This window comes from Clarias gariepinus, chromosome 15 (genome assembly GCF_024256425.1).
Source record: "Clarias gariepinus isolate MV-2021 ecotype Netherlands chromosome 15, CGAR_prim_01v2, whole genome shotgun sequence".
NCBI classification, from domain to species: Eukaryota; Metazoa; Chordata; class Actinopteri; order Siluriformes; family Clariidae; genus Clarias; species Clarias gariepinus.
In genome coordinates this window covers 16,916,984-16,937,750 of record NC_071114.1, presented here as the reverse complement: position 1 = coordinate 16,937,750, position 20,767 = coordinate 16,916,984, and the positions used below count along the sequence as shown (strand labels likewise).

Below are 20,767 nucleotides of genomic sequence, written 5' to 3'. Positions count from 1 at the left end.
ATAGAATAACACCAGATCACCCACCGTTCACTAACGTAGGGGTAGACTATTTTGGACCCTTCGAGGTCAAACGGGGTAGAAGTAATGTTAAAAGATATGGCGTATTGTTTACTTGTCTGACAACAAGAGCCGTGCATATTGAAGTCGCGCAGTCATTAGATACAGACTCCTGCTTAAACGCTATTCGACGCTTCATGTGCAGAAGAGGCCAGGTGTCAGTTATGAGAAGTGATAATGGAACAAACTTCATAGGCGCTGAGACTGAATTGCGTAAAGCTATCCAACAGTGGAATCAGTCAAAAATTGAAGGCGTCCTCATGCAAAAGGGGATACAATGGATATTTAATCCTCCTGCTGGGTCTCACTTCGGTGGAATATGGGAAAGGCAGATAAGGTCAGTTAAAAAAATCTTGAGGTCTGTACTAAAAGAACAAACACTAAACGATGAGAGCTTGCACACATTTCTGTGTGAGGTGGAAGCTATAATAAATGACCGTCCCCTTACCACCGCTACAAACGATCCCACAGACCTGGAGCCCCTGACACCTAACCACCTGCTACTGATGAAAAAACAGCCAAACTTGCCTCCTGGACTTTTCAAAAAAGAGGACACTTACGCACGACGCAAGTGGAAGCAAATTCAGTATCTTGCCGACCTATTCTGGAAGCGATGGGTGCGTGAATACTTGCCCTTGCTTCAGGAGCGCCAAAAATGGTCTCAGGTGAGAAAAAACCTCTCGATTGGAGACGTAGTTCTAATAATTGATGAGTCTTCTCCAAGAAATTCATGGGTCATCGGACGGATCACGAAAGTGTTCCCTGATAAAAAAGGACTTGTGAGACGTGTACTGGTCAAAACTAAAACCAGTACCCTGGAAAGACCCATCGATAAGCTGTGCCTGATATGTGAAATGGACTGTTAATTACCTTATAAAGTAGTCATGTTCCTTTCATTTGGTACGCAGCAATATGAATACCTTAAGTTAAACCGTTAAAAAAAAAAAAAAAAATGTTTAAAGTGTTAAGAAAGTTAATTCTAAAGTGTTAAGAAAGTTAATTCAAATTTTAATCCAATAGTAAATGTTGTGGCCCAATTGTAAAAAAAAAAAGGAAAAAACAACAAAACAAAAAATGTGTGTAATTGTCAGTCTTCCTGCCTGTCAATTAGGGGCTGGAAATGTAAGGGCCATATTTCATTCTTGTGATTTGTTGTTGTTTATCTTATTTCAGTTTATTAGTTAAACATTAAGCATTAAGTATCATAAATATAATTTGTATTGTGACATCATTTCATGTGTTGTTCTGTGACATCATCCCACAGTTATGCAGTTCCATGTCTATCACGCACGTTAGTTGTAGTTGTTGTTAAGACACGGAAGGATACAGAAAGGTTTGGAGCACACAAGCTTTTGACCGTGATAACGTGAGACAGTAAGCTAAAAGGAATACAGTAAAATAAGTTGTTGTAACTGTAATCTATCGAAGCTACAGAACACAGCAAGCGACTCGTCGTGACTACAGTGGATTTATGCAAGAAACTGTAACAACCGTTGTTTTTGATGTTGAAAATAAACAAGAGACAAAGAAATCAACGAAACGTCTGATGTCGTCAGTGACACTGTGTAACTAAAGACACGCGTCAGAACTTGTGAATAACATGCACCTACAGAGCTGTATGTGAAAATCATTTTTAATTAAAATGAGAATGTGTTGTTTGAGTCATACAGATTTATTTCAGGAAGCTGTAAAGTTGATCTGGATTAGTGGGCTACCTTGAACTCCAGCTCCATGCCTGTGACATGCTCTCCAGCCTCCACCTGCGCCAGTTTCTGGATGTAGGAGAAGAGGCTGCGGGCGGGGACCTCTGTGTTGCCGCAGGCGACCGCCTCCAGCAGGGCGTCGTGGATGAAGCTGTACTGATCCTCTGTCTGTACCATGTAGTTTCTCTGGGCGCGCATGAGCGTCACATGACCGTAAATATCCACTGTCTTCTCATGCTTGATGCGCTCCAGCATAGCGTCAATGACGATGAAGCAGCCTGTGCGGCCCACACCGGCACTAAACACATACAAATAGTGAAGAGTGATGTACAGTGATATACAAATAGTGATGAGCAATATATCAAATAGTTGGCAAGGTATTTAGTGAAAAACTCCTCTACAGGTCACGAGTCATGGCCAAGTCTCCAAAATTTGCCTTAATCCATCATGCAGGCAGCATATAAATGGACTTGAGTGGGAAAAAGACGCTCTCAGCTCTTCTCCACCTTTTCACCGTGTCACTGTAACTGAAGGTATTGGAGATATATACCCAAAATAAAACATGCCTACATCCACAAAGCCCTTTCTGGATACACCAATACCAACTGGAGATCAAGTAAACTTGATTGCTTTGAAGTGACATGCAGGCGCACTTTTGAAAGAGGCTGTAATAAAAAATAATAATATTAAGGGAATGCAGGCCAAAGCCACGGCACGGATGTGTGGTGGTTAGCACTGTCGCCTTGCACCTCCGGGTTCGATTTCCGGCCAGGCTCGATTCCCGTCTCCGTGTGCATGGAGTTTGCACAGTCCAAAGACATGCAGGTTAGGCTAATCGGCATTCAGATGTGTGTATGTGTGTACCCTGCCTTGTACCCTAAGCCTCCTGGGATAGGCTCCAGGTCGCCCTGACCCTGGATACAGGATAAAGCGGTATAGAAGATGAGTGAGAGAGTGAGGCCAAAGCCAAACTCTAAGAAATCATTTGGGTCTAAGGGCGTTTTCTTACTGGGAACGATTGTTCCGTTTTGTTAAAAGTATCAAAAAATATGAATTCAGGCACTGACAAAATGTTTGATGATACACACCAATTACAGATCATGAAAAAAGGCCAGTTCTTGCAATACATAATCTTTAATGGTGGCTATGAGAATGGTGAAAATTTATTTAAAAAAAGTTAAAGTAAAAAACAGTGCGATAAGTGTTCACACAATTGTCAGGAGTTGGTAAGACTGAATCCCAATAATGCAACCCACACATTCATTAAGAGCGAAACATTGCTGTGTTCTCTGAGTGAGAGGGATGGCGTTACACCCTTTCCCCTGTCAGTCACAGTAACCCTAGCCAAACATTGGCATCATATATTCAAAAAAGGACAGATACTGTATGTAGCACACTTGGCTGGTGATTGAATGGGGGAAAGAAATGAGTAGCATGCAACTCACCTGCAGTGGGCAATTATGGGCCCTGCGTCAGGTGGGTTGCAGGTCTTTACCCTCCTCAGAAATGCTAGGAAGGGTGTTGGGTACTCCGGCACTCCGTGATCTGGCCATGCTGTAAACTGAAACTGACGTACCTCACGCTTTTCACTGGAACCATTCTTTAGAAAGAGAGAGAATACAGTATGTAACTACACATTACACACTCACTACACAGTGTCTCCTCCCTTCTCCATTATGTCCACTGCAATCTCCTGACTGCTTTAAAACACACACAAAAAGACAACAGCTGGTCTGAAGCCTGGCACAGACAGAAAAAAGGATATCATTGAGAATAAAAGAAAGTAACAAAGAGACAACAGATTTTATTTCTCCTCTCTTTAGGTTTTTATATTCAGATTTTACATTTTAGTGCCTGACAGAAGCTCCTCTGAATAAATGAATAAATTATGGAGGTAATTAAATCCACCTTGCCCTAGTTTTTCTCTACACACGTCTGCGGTGCTGGGTGATTATGTAAAAGTATCTATGACTTTGTATTATCCTTGTGAGGACCCTCCACTGACATAAATGTTAAAGCAGTTAATAAATGCTATGCTAGACCTAAATCTAACCTTAATCTTAAACTCAGCACACAAAACAATTTTTCAAAATGATTTTTTTATATATTGTTTTGCTTATCGGGACTGGCTAAATCTTTCACAAAGTGTAGAGTCGCATAATGTTCCTATGTTATGCAAACATGTATAAAACCGTACACAAAAACATTTCTAATGGCTGCTTTTTTCAAGCAGATAGCAGTTATCTTTTACCAAAAAGGCCCCAAATTTCTTTTTCAACTTGAACAAAAACAAAATACTTGTCTGCAGCATAAAAGCCGTTACTGTGCATTTGCATTCAGCTCCACTTCCAGTTCCCCTTCACTTTTTCCACCCAACTGCTAAGCGTTTGCAATGTAGCAGGCTACCAATTACCTCCTTAGCATGTTTCTCAGAACAGAGACGCAGCACAAAGGTTACTTCTCTCTCTCTCTTTGTGCGTGTTTGAGTGTGAGTGACATACATAGAGAGAAAGATGGGAGAAAGCCTTTAGGCACACCTCACCTCTTCACATCTAGCCTTCTTGTTTATTTCTCCCTAATCTACAGACTGAGTGTGTCGAGCCCCCCGCTGGGTAATGTGCCCGGTTCCTAAGGGAAAGTGCTGAGTGAAAGTACATGAGAGAGAAAGGGAGAGGGGGCAAAGAGAGAGAGAGGCAAGGCTTTTGTTGATTCTAAAGCCAATAACCAGCATTTGGCCTGCCTCTTTGCATCTGGTTCATGTCCACGTTCTTTCACAGAAAAGCTTTATTATACTGAATAAAATACTGTTTAATTACAACCTCATTGTGGGGTAGCTCTAGGGTATGATGCAGATTTAACATACTTAATAACAAGGAATGCTAGGAATTAATGTTTAATTGTTACCAAAAGTATTATTTGTAACACTGACATTACTAAACACCACCCAATACTATGTTGTTGTTTTTCTATTACCTAGCTGTTTATTCTATTAATATTGCAATTCTGTATCACCATTTTATACATATGCAGATTTTTTTAATTATATTTTTTTCAGATTTTGTTACCTTTGTGTGACCTTGAACCTTAATTATATATAATTATTATTTACAAACAAACTTGGCAAATAATTTACCTATACCACACGGGATCTCAATGTAAAAATAGTTTGGAGTATCCCTACAGTAGGATTGAAAAAACGGCCACGTTTTACTGTCTCAATTGCCTCTAAATTCTTCAGCAAATGGTGAGCATGCAGGAACGCGCTTTAGGCACAAATTTATGAACGTGGTTGTTTTGAGACTGGTTCAAGAGCGTGTAATGAGTGAGTTTAGAGACCAATTCGTCTGCAGAGATGGGAGGAAAAGAACTATTTAAAGCTTTTTTAACAAAACTTTTAACAATGTAACTTTATAAAAATGTGTTTCTGTTGCACCGCTTAAAAGCTTGTGCTCTTGCACAGAATCACTTAAGGCCAAGGCTGATCTGTCTTGGCTTATTAAGATAAAAACCAGCAAATTCCGGTCGACCGGTGCATCTCTATTATAAATGTTATATATCATTTAAAAATCAATTTTGGAGTCACATGAATCGGCACACAAAAGAATCGTAATCCATGATTAAATAAATTTTCTCCCCCCATCTCTGTTAAATAACATTTATTAAACCCAAAGTTTAAGAAATTTTTACTTTAATTACTTAAAGTAATTCCACAATAATCAGTAAGAAAACACGAGTGAAGATCTTCTTAATAGTTAATACAGAAAAGAGCATGTTTGTAAGTCGGATTCGTTTGTAAGTCCGACAAAGTGAGTCTTTGTCAACTTTGACACAAATATACAATGAAAAAGGCTTTATAGGACAGCCATTTTCTGTCATCTTGCTCCCGGACTGATTCATTGAAACTGGTAAGGATGACTCATTTTTCCCGTACCCCCCCCACACACACATACAATATACCGGACATTTTATACACTGAAAATATTGTATATAATTGTTAATATTGGTATCTGGTATACTGCAGTGGCAATCTTTTGTACAATACACATGGGCTACTTCATTCAAATGTTTCCTGGACTTACTGTATAGTTTTTTTGCCTTGCACCTGATGAATGATGCTAATGCTAATATGTTGTGTACACAATAAATGTTAGTGTTTATTGTTTTGCATTAACACTTTGAATGAATTCAGTACTGGTTCAGTATATCAACATTTTAAATCCCAGTTTTGTTGACATCTTAATACTGATTAGCCAAAATAATCTTGGTAACAATAACCCCCTTGGTAAGAGGTTACGCTTATAAATTTAAAGACAGAAAAAAAAAGGGAAAGCAAAAGTAGCAAAAAGCAAAGGTTTACGGAATTAACTTTACTCTAACATGTCACAACATTAAATACAAGTATAAAAAAATTAAATATGTGGTTAATTTCAGAATTAATAAAAGAAGTCAGACTTGTTGTGTAATCAGCTGAGTAAACCAGTTTCTATTATGCTATTAACCAGCCTTAGAGTAATAACCACCCCACCATGGATTATTTTTCCATAACAACATGAGCCCTAAGTGTTTCACTCCTTATTTCATGTTCAGTGCTGAGTCCTACCTTGTGTAAAGAGAAGGTGCGAACACAGAAGGTGGCCAGCTCGATGGTGTCCAGCAGGGTGACCTGGGTCATGCCGTATGTCTCCGTCCCTCGGCTCGGCCAGTACTGATCACACTTAATCTGAATATGCAAAACATGAATGACAATAGGATTATGAATATGAAACAAGGTCACAGTACAGGTTCCAGTGAATTTACCCAGAGTTACTAACACCTGAATACACTTAAAACATTTGAACCAGAAATATGAGACCCTTCCAGTTCCTTCTCTACCCACACTAGGCTGAAAAGACTCTGTTCAAAACACTGTTGAATGATCTGAATGACAAACATCTGGAAGAATAGGTCAGTTCCTCTGTGTCCTAGGTTCTAACCACCTTCAGTCGCACATCGCTCTTCAGGACAGAGAAGTTTACACTCTAAAGCATAGCTAGCTACATTTCTTTTGTCTAACTAACTATAAAAGAAAGAAAAAGAGCAGGATAACAGGAACCAACTTCCATTGCAAATGTTTCACAACAGTAAGTGGAAAAAAAAAATGCTATTATTAATAAAAATTTGTATTTCTTGGAAAATTATTGTGGTATAACAGGAATAAAACACAGACATGCTTATGTTTCTTAACAGTTAACATTTAAAGAGAGAGTCTTTAATGTTTCCAGGGTAAAGACGTTTTTTTGAAAGTCTTCACGACAGGAAAGTAATGTTTGGGGGGTTGGGGTTTCTTTTTTCTGTGAAGAAAATACTGTTTTATAAGAATAGTGATTTTGTGTTTGACTTTTCATTACATTAAATTTAACTATAAAGGTAACTAAAGAGTGGTGTTGATGTTTTTTATTTTCATTAAAAAAAGCATGTTATTTGTACAAAGTGCTTTATTTCAAAAAGTAACTTGTTATAGACTGCATGGGTAAAAAAAAAAAAAGCACTGTTTCGGAAAGGTCGAATTATTAGCCTTAAAATTAATGGAATAAATTGGAATAAAACCTGTCCAACGCTTATTAAACACTGAAAGGATAGTGCTGAATTTTACAGCAAGAGAAATGAATGAACATAATTGGAGATCAAATCAGAATTGACTAGAAATTACAGCTATGTTTAATAGTGAAGTAAGAACATTTCCTGACCAAAGACCTGTGTGGCCTAAAGAAAACCACTTGTAAAGCTAATCAGAAAAAGGCTTCAGTTTGCTAGGGAGCATAAAGCTTAGACTTTAAAGCCATGGTAAAAAGCCATGTGGTCTGATGAGTATAAATTGATTCTGACTGTTCCAGAATGACGGCTGCATCAGGGTAAGGAACCATGTGAAGCGATGCACTTATCAGGCATAGAGAGTTTCATAGGTTATCACAACAGTGGAGTTTTCTTCCTAGGTGGAACGTGCTTATTCCAGGACATACAGTGTAAAATAGTGGTTCTGAGAGCATGAAAAATCGTTCTCGCACATAAACTGACCACTACACTGTGTGCTGTAATTGAAGATAAATGTGATTTAAAGAAATTTTAAGAATATGTGACTTTTGGGACCAGGAAGTGTATCTGTTTGTGAGTAATAGTCATCTGTCATCTTCAAGCTCAAATTAGGGTCAACCGGCCTGGAAAAGTTTCCCCTGCACCGACCAACCCCCTGTGTGTGATGTGTTCCAGGGCTCCTGTGGAATAATTTTAGCCCATGCCGAGCAGGCTCTAATTAATGTTCTCTGTGAAGGAGTGGGGTTGGGTAACAGGTAAATGAGATGTCGGAGGTGCTGGGATTCTGGATGGTTGCGTTTGGTGAAAGAGAAGCCTGCCAGTGAGGGATTCTCCTCTCTTCACTTCTCTTGCTCTGTCAATTACTCCATCTTCCTCTGTATTTGCTAAATGGTCCTTGCTAGCCACGCGGAAATGAGATAATTGTCGGCTATGATCTTCCTCTCCATCTCCACAGGCTTTTTTCAAACTCGCTCAACCAGAGCTGACATTTCATCACAGATTATGTCTATCCTGGTGCGATGGGAACTGTACTGGACTTTTTTTCACAAGACGACAGTCAACGAAAGGACTAGCACAAAAAAAAAATCTACAAGACACCAATGGAACAGCGCTTAAACTCTTAAACAGTTTCTGACCACCATCTCTAAAAACAGTATTGTCAGCATACAACAGATCGAGGCCAACAAGTTCTGTTATTATCTACAACAGAGTAGAAACCGCTGAATTCTAGTGATGTGTTTCTCCTTCTGAGATTATACAGAGTGAATGATGCATTTAAGTTTTACAGCCATATAAATGCAAACTGACTAGATAGATACATTACTACATAATAAAAGTGCAATAAAAGACAGAAACGTTCATGAAAGATGCTTTGGATAAACAGATTTAAATTAAGTTTTCTGTCAGATGTTTATTTAAAATTTATGGGAAAGTCTCTAGTGTCAGCGCTTTTCCGACAAAAGCTTTCATCACAAGGACTTTGTGGTTCCTGCTGTAGGTAACATGAAAGTATGAAAAGTATACAAATCCTGTCCTTGAGGCAAAGTACTGTAGTAGTACCCTATCCTATGTAAATATTACTCCTGTAACAGAACAAGTCCTCCATTTAAGTTTCCACATTATGAAATGTCCCCAAAAATATCCTTTCCTTTAAATGTACTAAAGAATTAAGAATAATAGTGCTCTGATTTATTATGGCTCTAAATGTTATATTATTATTTTTAATCCACTAATATTAAGGCATTGGTGGCTCAGTTGTAGGTTTCTTGTCTGCCATCTGGAAGGCCCGGGTTTGATTCCCAGCCAATGCCCTAACCCCAACCAACAAGTGCTGCTGGTCCCAAGCCTAGATAAAATGGGAGAGTTGTGTCAGTAAGGGCATCCAGCGTAAAAAACCTGTTGGCGGATCAGATCTGCTGTGGCGACACCCAACAGGAGCAGCCAAAAGACCATCAATAACCTGTTTTCTACTAATTTTAAATGAGAATGCTCTTGTGGTACTCTGGACATCAAGATCTGCACATACTGTATAAGGTCATTAAATTATTTTGATACTGATGTCAGTTAACATTAACAACCAACATGCAGGTGAACAATATTTATTTTAGGTGGATTTAGGTGGAGTGGTAGAAATCCAAGGTATCAGTTTAATGTTAATCAGGTTAATGTGTTGGAAGCTGATCCCCTACAAACTAATGTAAAACATCCATCTTTTTGTCATACTGGTTTGTGGTGTAGCAACGCTTTAATCTTCCAAAATTCTTCCATTGAAGAAAATGACCATCAGCAAAAAAAATTGGCCTACCTCCATGTATTTACTTAGATTTAAAAGGAAGAATTCCTGAAATTACAAGGAAAGAAACAGGCATTTGAAAATGAGTAAATCTTGCTTTTGTTCTGTGAGTTGAAAATAAACATTTAAAATAGGCCATTCCCCTCCAATAGGGTGTTGAATTTCTGAGTTAGAGAAAGGACTGGTACATACAGGTAATAGATGCAAACGACAGGTCAAAGCCAATCAGCCAAAATAAAGCATGTTCTCTATCCTGATTGGTGTACTTGCTGTACACTTCAGTGTACGATCATTTATTTTCAACTCATAAGTACTGTAAGTGGTAATATTGCATTTTGCATAATATGATATTTTACTTTGAAATGAGGCAGCGCAAAAGAAAAAAGTCCGCCAAACCCAAAAGGGAAATACTTTAGTTAAGTACAGATGGCAAAAAAACAAAAACTTTGTTACGATCCACCACCGTTTACTAATTACTGTGTAAGTTGTTACAAACCTGTATTGTATATGTTCAACAGCTTTTAAATGTACCAATAAATTTACTGCTGTGCAGTAAAAAGCATTGTGGGATATGCTGCTATGGGTACTGTAAGTAATCAGCTTCATAGTAGTAACAGTTACTTCGCTTCACACTGGACCGAGCGCATGGATGAAAACATCTCGTTTTATGTTTCGTCCCATGTCATGCACTCAATTACAAAAAAAATTTTAGCTTTAAAAAGTGGATAGCCACGACTATGTGCAGTCAAATGAGGGTTATAAAAAATAATAAATCATGTCACGGCTGCTTCAGCGCCCCCTCCTCGGCATACAGCACCCATTAAACCCATGAGTCAGTTTGTGCTCTGGTGGTGATAGCAGCTAGCGAGCAGAAGTGGGAGCCTGATTTTCACCACCTTCACTAACATGGGTGCCAGTGTTCCTGCAGGAAGCAAACAGTTCTCCCGAACTGACTACTCTTGATGCCTAGCATCCAAAGTTTTATTCCCACCTGAGGATACAGTTTCACTTTCACAAAAATATGTCACAGTGCTGGAAAGAAATGTGTTTAATATTCTACTTCGCACCGAGCTTTCCTTGCCAGCAATCGTATCATTTCCTTGTGAAAGACATTCCAAACTCATTCCATACCTTCATTGTGTTTATTATTTAAACTTATAAAAATGTAAGGTTGAGTTTAGTGCTGGACACAGAAACTTATACTGGTTGTATTATCAGAGCATAAATAAAATGACATATATATAATTTTTTTGGTTAAGATTTATTTTATTATATTTATATTTTATTATATTAATTATATTAGACATGTTTTTACAATGTATTTTTTAAGGGAATTATTGAGTAAAAAAAAACTTAATAAAGTTTATTAGTTTCTTACAATGTGAATTATTGGATGCATAGAAGCTGATATTCAAAAAGTGGCATTGTGCCTTCTCTACTTTCAGACCATTGCCTCTTTATGAAAAAGTCAGAAATGTGCAGAAATTAAGGAGCAATGTTTTTATTTGTATTTTTTCACCAGTCACTCTTGTGTCATATATTAATTAAAATACATATTCAAAAATCAATGGAAAAATCAAGTCTCTCATACATACATCAATACACTAGGCGGATTTTTACAAGTCTTACCCGTGACTTCTCCTCTAACCGAGTCATCATGACCACGGTAGCTGCTCTCTGCTCCCACACCATCCTCCAGAAATCCCCGAATGTCTCTGGTAGAGGGCCTTGTGTGGCGATGTAGGCGTTCTGCTTCCTGTAGCCGTCAATGTAGTTAGCGTTGATGTAGTCGCTGCCTGCAATGCCTGGGAATGCAGAGCAGAAAAAAGGCAGATGCTCTTGGTTAGACACTCTTGTGCCATAATAACAGAGCTGGGACTGAAACAGTAGTTGTGGTGACTGTGTTATTCTGGGAGCCAGTGAGAAACTGAGGTTTGGGGATGCACATAAGGCTGAGGCAGTGTTATTCATTATAGAAAATAATGCTCATGAAGACACACCATCAAGCCTGAGTCTCTCCATGTTTCCATCTCTCTCTGTCTCTCTATCTCTCACGCGCTCTCTCTTTCCCTCTTTTATCTGGTGGCCTGTGGCATATAGTGGTGTGATTTAGTGCCTGATTCAGGTGGTGCTACAAGCTGGAATTAGACAAGGCTCCGTGCCACGGCGGCCTGTCACCTCCAGCTAGCAGTAAATTTCCCTTAAAGCATCGTCTCTTCTTTCCCCAGCCTACAGTACAGGACTTCGCAAATGAAAGAAATAGCACAACGATCCAGGACCAGCATATACTGTGTGTGTGTGTGTGTGTGTGTGTGTGTGTATACACACATATATAATGTGTACAAATGACATATTTATTACCATTTACGCCTTGATTTTTTCCAGGATTTCGTTCTAATTTCCTCATCGTGGATTAATTTATGTGGGTTCTAAAGACTATTCAGCTTACTATAATGTAAAATGTATAAATGTATTCATATTTGTTAAGGGTGACAAGATGTATTGTCTGTAATTTTATAAAAGCACTGCCGATTTTCAGCGCAAATATAGCTGATGTTGTTTTTACACTGTGCGATTATAGACTGTTTGATGAAGATACTCTAAGGATGGACCTGATTACTTCATTCAGCTTAAATCATCATTCAAGTAAATTCGCTTAAACAGAAACATTCTTCAGAGTGAGATGGATGTGATGAGTATAGTTTTTTTCTGTTCATAAGCATGGTTCATTTATATTTCCCAATTTTCAAGACCATATCTACTGTATACTGTATATGTGTTCTGTGAGTACTGTTTCACACTGTCCCATCCTCGTACTAGTGGCTTTAAGATGAATGTCGCAGAAATGCTTGCATGCAAAACAGCATAGATTCCTCACACTACAAGCAACGACAGGATAAATGGACTTTAAATGCCACACTCAGGGAGTGGATTAAACATGCTGTGTTTACCGTACTTGTCATTACCAAACCTTGATTCCTGTTTTGTTTTATGTTTATGGTTTTCTGATCCTGTCTTTGCCTCACCTAGTTTATGTTGCTTGTTGATCGCCTGACCTTTGCCTGATTCTTCACCATGTTTTGGAAATTAGATTTCGTACCGTTTGCAAAGTTGAATAAAACTCTCCTGACCTGCACTTGCGTCCTTATTTGCATCTGTGACACATACCCAATACCATGCATTTGGGTACATTATTTTACTCTGAAGAATAAAGTGACATGACTTGCTTAAATAAAGATGATAAAAACAGAAGTTAACAAGGCGAATGATGTGTTTTTTTGCCCTGCATCAAAAATCTCATCAGTCTGTATCGCTATTTAAAGTCAGTAATGGCCAAGCATTAGCGTTAAAAAGTAACTAGGGTCACCATTCAGCCATATAAACACCTTGCAAAAATGTTAAGTATCTGGATTTTCACAAGTTGTAGTTAAATACCCATGTCCTAGAGGAACAATCTATAGAACCCTTTTAAGTTGTAGATTTTGCCTTTTAGGACATATTTTGTGCCATTAAAGACAGGTCTTTAAACACTGATTTAACTGCTGAGATTAAATAGTGGGGAACAATGTGAGAAAAACATCAACTTCCAAATAAATACATAAATGAATAAATGACAATGTAATTCAATAACAGACTAAACACATAAAGCATTTCAGTGACTGCTGTTTTCTGGGGTCATCTTCCAATTCAAAACTCTGTAGAATAATATAAGACAGCAACAGAAGACACAGCCAAGTTAATTATACACTCGGCGCCAACAAACACAGGCCTGTGCTGCCAAATTGTTGTTTTCATGCTTAAACAAAGTGCAATGAAATTCTCGGCTGGGTTCATCTCTCATGCTCCATGACAACAGAGAAATGGGCAAAAACGAGCAATCAGGGAGAAAGAGCGTGGCATTAAAACACGTCTCCTCCGTCTGACAAAGTGTCGACGACGCACCCAGCTTTAGTCATAGCTCAGTGAACAAAAGACGAATGTGTGCATGAATCGTTACGCTGCTGCGACTAATGGCAAAATCACGGTGCTGTAAAATAGAAATTTCAAACTTGAGTAATTTATGTATTTACTTGCACTGTCTTTGGGATGATTCCGTTATGCTGTGTTAAGGCTTGGCTTTAATAGGGCTGTTGGGAAGTGTGGTGCAAATGAGAATAAAATATCAACGCAAAATGAAAATAAGAAACACTGATGGAGAAAAAGAAAAACTGGGAGGAAGCAAAAGTAAACAGTCCGAGTTCATGCATTTGAAAATTAGTTTAAAAGCAAAACGACATTTTTCAAACAAAAACAATCAAAACAATCATGCAGTCAAATTGTGTCGTGATGAAATGTAATGCACTTAACCGAAGTTTATCACTATACACACTATATATACTGTAGAACAGTATAATTTTTATAAAATAGGCAAGTATAATGTATTGAAATTATAAAAAATTCAAAATTATGAGTGTATGTCTATTTAATTAGTCACTGAATTTCTTGTGGATCAAAACATTAAATTTCCCAATCCTTATTTATATTATTTTCAACTGAGTTGAGAGTAGATGCCTACTCCTCTAGCTGCCACTTAGTAGACTTGACTGGCAGGTCATTGGACTTGATGAGGAATTTCCAGCAGTAGTTCATTGCATTTGTCTGGCAGCACTTTAGACTTGACCAGCAGTTCACTGGATTTAAGCAGCTCACTGGGAATAATTAGCAGTACACATCACTTGATAAGCAGTTCAAACTTAAGCTGAGCGTAATCCCTATGAATTTCATATTTGTGAAGGTGAAAAGGAGAGGTGTGTGGTTTCGTTGATCCTGACCGTCAATCGGTGCCAGAATGACCCGGGAGTGGTCATAGGCGATGACATTGGCGTAGCGATTCTTGGGTTTATTGACCTCCAGGTTGGAGTGCTCCCAGGTGAACTGCTGTCCAGGATCGATGGACTGCGGGAAGAGGAGAAGAGAAAACACTCAGGCTTGCTGTACTACAATATCATTAGTGTAAATACACACTCATAGCACCAGAGAGAGCGATAAACAGGTGACAAAAACATTCTGAGTGGTACATTAATTAAACGGTAGCCTGCTATGGTCTCATTCTCTGTAAAGCATCTAGCCAGGTACTTTAAGACAGATCACTCCCTTGACAGTGAATAATAGCAATAGAAATATTGATAAAGGATTCTGCTCTTTGCCCAGAGGCGGAAATGAACGAGGGGGAAGAGGAGGAGGGGGTTTCTCGCTGCCTTGACGCTTGCAAGATAAATGCCATCACATTCCCTATATAAGAATTTCTGCATAAATATTCTATTCCCTGTTGGGGTAATTTACTATTCCATTATAATTCTGAGTCTGCATTCTGCCAATGACTCTCTCTCTCGCTCTCTCTCATGCCCAGCTTTGGGCCTTGAAGATTTTTTTTTTTCATTTACAGCTGTGCTCATGCAAAATGAAAGTGGGGCTGAACAAGGCCTTATACAATGTTTGATGTAGCACTTTTTTACCCTGTGGTGCTTACAGGAGCCTGTTCACACTTGTAGTACAAATGCTGGCTGGGACACATCACTATAGCTCGACTGTGCAGGATGGAATCAGTCTCATCAATCAATCTCAAAAACAGCTTCATTCACAATGTGGATTCGGTTAAATATCTAATTCATTTAATTAGTATTTAATAATAACAGTAGTAGTGTAAAATACAGTGATGAATGTTTAGCTTAGGAGACTGGACCCAAACTTGTTTATTCCTTAAGCATATTCTTTAGATAAAGCGTTCAGGTAGTGGTTCTGTCTATATTAGGGTCCCATTCTGCATCGACAAGCAAAAGGGGGCATTGCCAACCATACCCATCACTGGCTAGCTCACAGGCTTTCCTGAGGACAAAGCCTGTAGCTCCTGGATAAAAGTGTTCCTTCATTCCAAACGTTCTTTGGAATGGTAATAGTTCGATCTTGAAGGAGGTTATACGTGAAACAATTTCTAAAAATAGAAACCTTTACAGGTTCCTACAGAAGGACAAACCACTTTGATGACATTTGGGCTTTAACTTTTGTAGCCCATTTTCTAACAAATCCCTAGCTAGCGACTATAGTTACATGTTAGGGAGGGTAAATTAGCAACACAAGCTTCCTCTAAAACACTAGCACCACTTTATTTTTCATGCTGATACTCACGCTGTGGAGTTAGGACCTAGGATAGAAGCGGTACCAGATGTAACGTCAAGTCCAGTTATACCCATATAATAATAATACGAAACAATAAATGAAAAAAGGTTCCAATGGCTGGCAAAGATTTTGCCCTATGAAGAGACTGCCTTCACTTCTCTTTTCCTTCTTACTTACATTCTCAAGTCAGATCATCAATATTAATCAAATTCAATCAGCTGTTTGAACAGGAATACAGAGTTTGAAGAACTGGCTCTCCTGGAATGGGATTTCTTACCCTGACCTTAAACGCTACAAAGAATAACCTCTCCCCTTCCTCTCTCCCTCTCTTTCAGACTCTCTCATCTTTCTCCTTCACAGCTTGCGACTAAAAACCAATCACTCAGGAACCAGAGAGCTCCGCATGGCATACTAAGGCACCCCGATGAGCAGCCATTCATCACATAAATAACAAAATTAAAATTACACTTCTCCGTTTAATTCGGTCATTTATTTTTCTGAGGGAAGACAGAGAGATAAAGAGAGAGGAAGGGAGAGAGAGAGAGAGAGAGAGAGAGAGACGGAGAGCCCGTATAAGCATCGGCACTTCTTTTACTGGACTGTGATGCGCTTTTGTGTCGCCTCCAGAGCACGACTTTGTCATTTTTTCCTTTTTACTGCAGCACTCAAATCTGTGCAGCCAACGCTAACGAATCACACCACTTTGATTTCTTTATAATGTTAAAAATTGACTTGATTAATGATGCTACTTCATGACGAAGTCGTAAAAAACAACATTTAGGTGCAGTTCATGTTCAAAATGTTCAGCTCCACTGAATAAGACTATCCTCTTTATGGGACATGTGTTCACTCTGGCATGAGCTCGTAAATGAGATGGAGGACAGCGAGTTGTGTTGGGATAACACGGTATTGTACATGGGTGGAGTGCTGTGGGGTGGTGAAACGTCTAACACGACTCATAAAAACAACATCTTAAATCCCCAGTGTTTAATTACAGGAGTAAAGTGAGTCTTACAGTTTTCAATCAAGTCCCTGTTTGTGTTAACCAAAAACTGCAGGTGCTAAATTAACAGCTGAATATGATGTGGTATATTGCTGTGCTTTGCTTATTTACCAGAGTCACGCACTGTAGTTTTCTCTGAACATCAATGCGGAGCTTATGTCCTGTCAGTTTATCCTTTGTGAACAGAAGAGGGACTGCAGAGCATGCATTATTCACGTACTGATCTTTAGTTACCGTTCTATTTAACTCCGAACGTCAGTAACATGGCCAGTTCTTAATCAGAAGCCATATTAATATCTCTTATGTTTTTCTTATTTTAGTTGAGGCGAAGGCGAATAATCAGATTGATGTGTTGTCATGGCAACTCTAAGATCACCGCTTCATGATTTTACACCAGCAATACTTAATTTGAGATTAAACAGCAACTCTGAAACCATCATAGTTTTGTGACTCAGAGCTCGCACAGAAGCAAATCTTCAGGATGAGCCATGACAGGTCAGCATTTATCACTAATGATTTTTGGATTATGTCAGTGCTTTAGGAAATTAAGTAAAGCTTCCAGTAGAAGCAACTAATTATTATTATTATTTTTTAATGAATAGAAGTAACAGCACCGTTTTAACTGCAAAATGATTTTTTTTTTACTATTCTGAAACTATAACAGGGACTAATAAGTAAATAATTACACTACTAATGCCACAAAATATGCAAACAATGAGTATGGTGTTTTTTTTATGTGCATGATGTCTGCATAACTGTATGGAGCGGAGAGTGTTATTCCACTTGTACAACATCAACTTACTAGTGATCACATATGTTTCATTTATTAATGAATAATACAGCCTTCCTTTTAATGATCTTAGATTTATTGGGCAAAGGATACAAATCCTATACTTAAGTGAATATACAGATTCTCTAGGGCTAATATTACTCAAGTAAAAGCAGAAGTCCTCCATTTAATTGTGTACTTGAATAAAAGTACGGAAGTACTGACCTATAAACTGCACAAGTATGAGAAGTAGATGGCTTGTATTAGCTCTCAATAGCCTTTTTGATAGTAAAATCTCTTTCTCTCTGCATCCTGAATGTGAACATGCAGTTTTTTTTTTTTTTTTTTGCTGTCTGCAACCAGGTCCGCTTCTGATTTCAAACACCTGCTACGTTATAACGCAGGTCTCGAAGGAAGGACAAGTCACGTGATTACGCAGAATAGCCAGCATATAATACTCTAATAATATGACTTATGTAAATGTAACAGGTTTGATCTTTTTACACAGGTGACACCACAGACACACGGACATAAGGTGAGAGAAAAAGGGTCATTTAAGACAATTAGGGTAGGGAAAAGGGTGTAGGGAGGGAAAATGGAAAGAAGGTGTGCACATGTGGGTGTGGAGGCAGTGCCCAGCTGGCATACAGGCACACGACTGGTGAAAAGTGGCGGCAGGCAGAGTGGAAGAATAGAGCAAATGGAGGCAGCGTTTGTGCACGCTCCTTAAGACGACCCCTTCCGCTGACATGGGCCAAAAGCGGCCCTTCCAGCTCTCTCTGGACGAAGCCACAGGTGGGAGTCCCTTTTGACATCCATCGGCTGAGATACCTTAACACGGTAAAACTACAGTAATAAAGTACATGCTACTTTCCACTTCTGGATTTAATGCTGTGGAATCGTGACAATTGAGATAAGTTAATTGTTAAACGTAGATAAGTTGTTCTAATGTTCTATTAAAGGTGCATTTAAAATCTGTTGATGAAGGAAGTTTAACTAACAATGTCAACATCACAGTTCAGAATTTCATAACAAAATACACCTTGATGTAGATCACAAGAATAATATACAAGTCGTACGTCTTTTTAATCTTTTTTTTATGACTACCATGCTGGAAACTTGTGTTAATATGTTTCAGACAGTGACAAACGTGATATTTAAACATGCATAAGATTAGAGATAGGAATAGAAATATTAGAGATAACTGTGTAAAATAAATGTACCGGGACTAGTGTGGAAATGTTAGTTTAGGGGCTCACCTCGTACTCCTGTGAGAGTTTCAGGTTGTCGTTGGCTTTGAGCAGCTCTGTGTGTTCTGCCAGCTCTGTGATGGGGATGGGCGGATGGTTCATCATTCCTACATAAGCAGAAGCAGATAAAGACACATAGTCAAATGCACATTAAAGAAAAAAGGAGTGATGTGTCAGGATGTATTCAGTGCATGTGTGTATGACTTACAAAGTCAGCCCAGACAGATAGAATATAAAATTGCAACAGGTGTTAGGGGCTGCTGTCTGACCAGGCCAGAGCGCTGCATTTCCTTTTTCTTTTCTTTTTTGCCTGGTCCCTTACACAAAACTCTAGTGCCTTTATCCAAAGGAAATAAAGAAGAGGGACCTATGGGCAATTGCTAAGGTGACGGCGAAACCACAGACCAATTACTTCTTAATGCTACAGGGAAAAGTGGCTTTTAATAGCTTCGCAATAGCACCACAGTGATGAAATTCATTTTTTGGGGGGCTCTATGATAATAAAAAGGGAGAGGGAAAAAAAAGCCAATACCCTAGAGCATGATGGCTGCTCTCTGCACGGCTCATACGTGCAGCATAGCATAGAGCCATAAGTCTCTTCCTTCGCAAGTGAAAAAAAAAAGTGGATCAGTCTTTCCTGTTGACAAATACTCTCTTCTCAAACTGATTTAGGGAATCAATGATTTGAAACAAATCCAAAATTGGCTTTGAGAAATATTTCCCTCGCTGCAAAGAGCATCTCCCAATTCACTAATATTTAATGAATGTAATCGAAGGTGCATCCTGAACCAAACATTTCTGTGTTTTATTTTTATTGGAGAAAAAAATGGAGAAAGAACAAAATTGACTAAATCATTCGCCAGGCAAAAAAAAAGCCTTTAATTAATTAGTCTGAGTGGCTCAAAAAAGACTTCTGTTCCTCGGGGGCTAAACATTTTCTTATTACTTTTCCACAGTGGAAATGATTTTTATTGCCTTTTAGCCAGAACTGTGGTGCACATGTTGGCATTTTCACATTAGTCTAATTGTAATATGCCTTTTCTTTCCCTTTTTTCTTGCTGTTTTCATGGTAGATCTGCTACTTCAGCACTTACAGGATTTGGGAAGATTATGGGAAAGTTACACCATCATTAACTTTGCACATAATAATTAAATCGCCATAACCACACAGAAGAAGTTAATATTACTGGAGTTCAACTAACTGGATGAAAACAGCTTCTTATAAAATTAAACACAAAGTAACAACATTAAAAAGCGTAAGTGAATTATTTTCCAGTGACGGTGAGTACAGTATAAGTATTTAATTCTCTTACACTACAGCAACCTGCCTGTGACTTTTATTTATTAATTTATGATGGATACTTTTTCATTCATTTATAGCTACAGCACATTCAAAACTGCAGAACATCATACTGGCTATAAACAGAGAAAAAGAATTACGAAATAAGAATTACACTTTGCTGTTACAAAGCACTATGGACTGGAGATGCCATACATTGAATGTTAAACATCTCCTTCAAGAAAACTTCACTGTATTAATAATTACATATATTTTACAAACTTTTCTTTCTTATGTGTCACCAGGCAAGCCTCTGTGTAAGTTCCTACTATAGAATTGACTATGCATTAATACATCATATCATCATCAATATAAACCTTGCAGCTGAAACTACTGTCAACACCTAATGACCAATTTGATTTAAGAATTCAAAGTGCTGTGATATAAAGATAAATGATGACTTCTACACTACATCATGAGAGTAAAAGCAAACTGCTTTGTTTACTGTATTTTATGAACGTTTGGAGGTTGTATGCAGGAGCCCTGGCCTGGGCAGTGACAGTTTCAGGGTCACACACTGCAAGTGTGCAAGTTGCTGCACTTCACTTCAGCCAAAGCCAAGCAAGCCACAGTATCAGTAACAATCCCCCGATCCCTTACAACCAAGAGCTTGAGCAGTCATTAGT

General features: G+C 38.5%; 1 protein-coding gene across 15 annotated transcripts in view; it reads right to left on the bottom strand.

Moving 5' to 3' along the window:
* Positions 1 to 20,767, bottom strand: part of ptprsa (protein tyrosine phosphatase receptor type Sa) — a 266,166-nt gene that overhangs the window by 22,491 nt on the left and 222,908 nt on the right. For all 15 annotated transcript variants that reach the window (XM_053513183.1, XM_053513182.1, XM_053513193.1 and 12 more), the window contains 6 exons: positions 18,812 to 18,909; positions 14,436 to 14,559; positions 11,254 to 11,429; positions 6,361 to 6,480; positions 3,206 to 3,360; positions 1,773 to 2,058 (listed from right to left, as the gene is read on the bottom strand). In XM_053513183.1, coding sequence (XP_053369158.1) covers positions 1,773 to 2,058; positions 3,206 to 3,360; positions 6,361 to 6,480; positions 11,254 to 11,429; positions 14,436 to 14,559; positions 18,812 to 18,909 — 959 coding nt within the window. The remainder of the gene's footprint in view (positions 1 to 1,772; positions 2,059 to 3,205; positions 3,361 to 6,360; positions 6,481 to 11,253; positions 11,430 to 14,435; positions 14,560 to 18,811; positions 18,910 to 20,767) is intronic.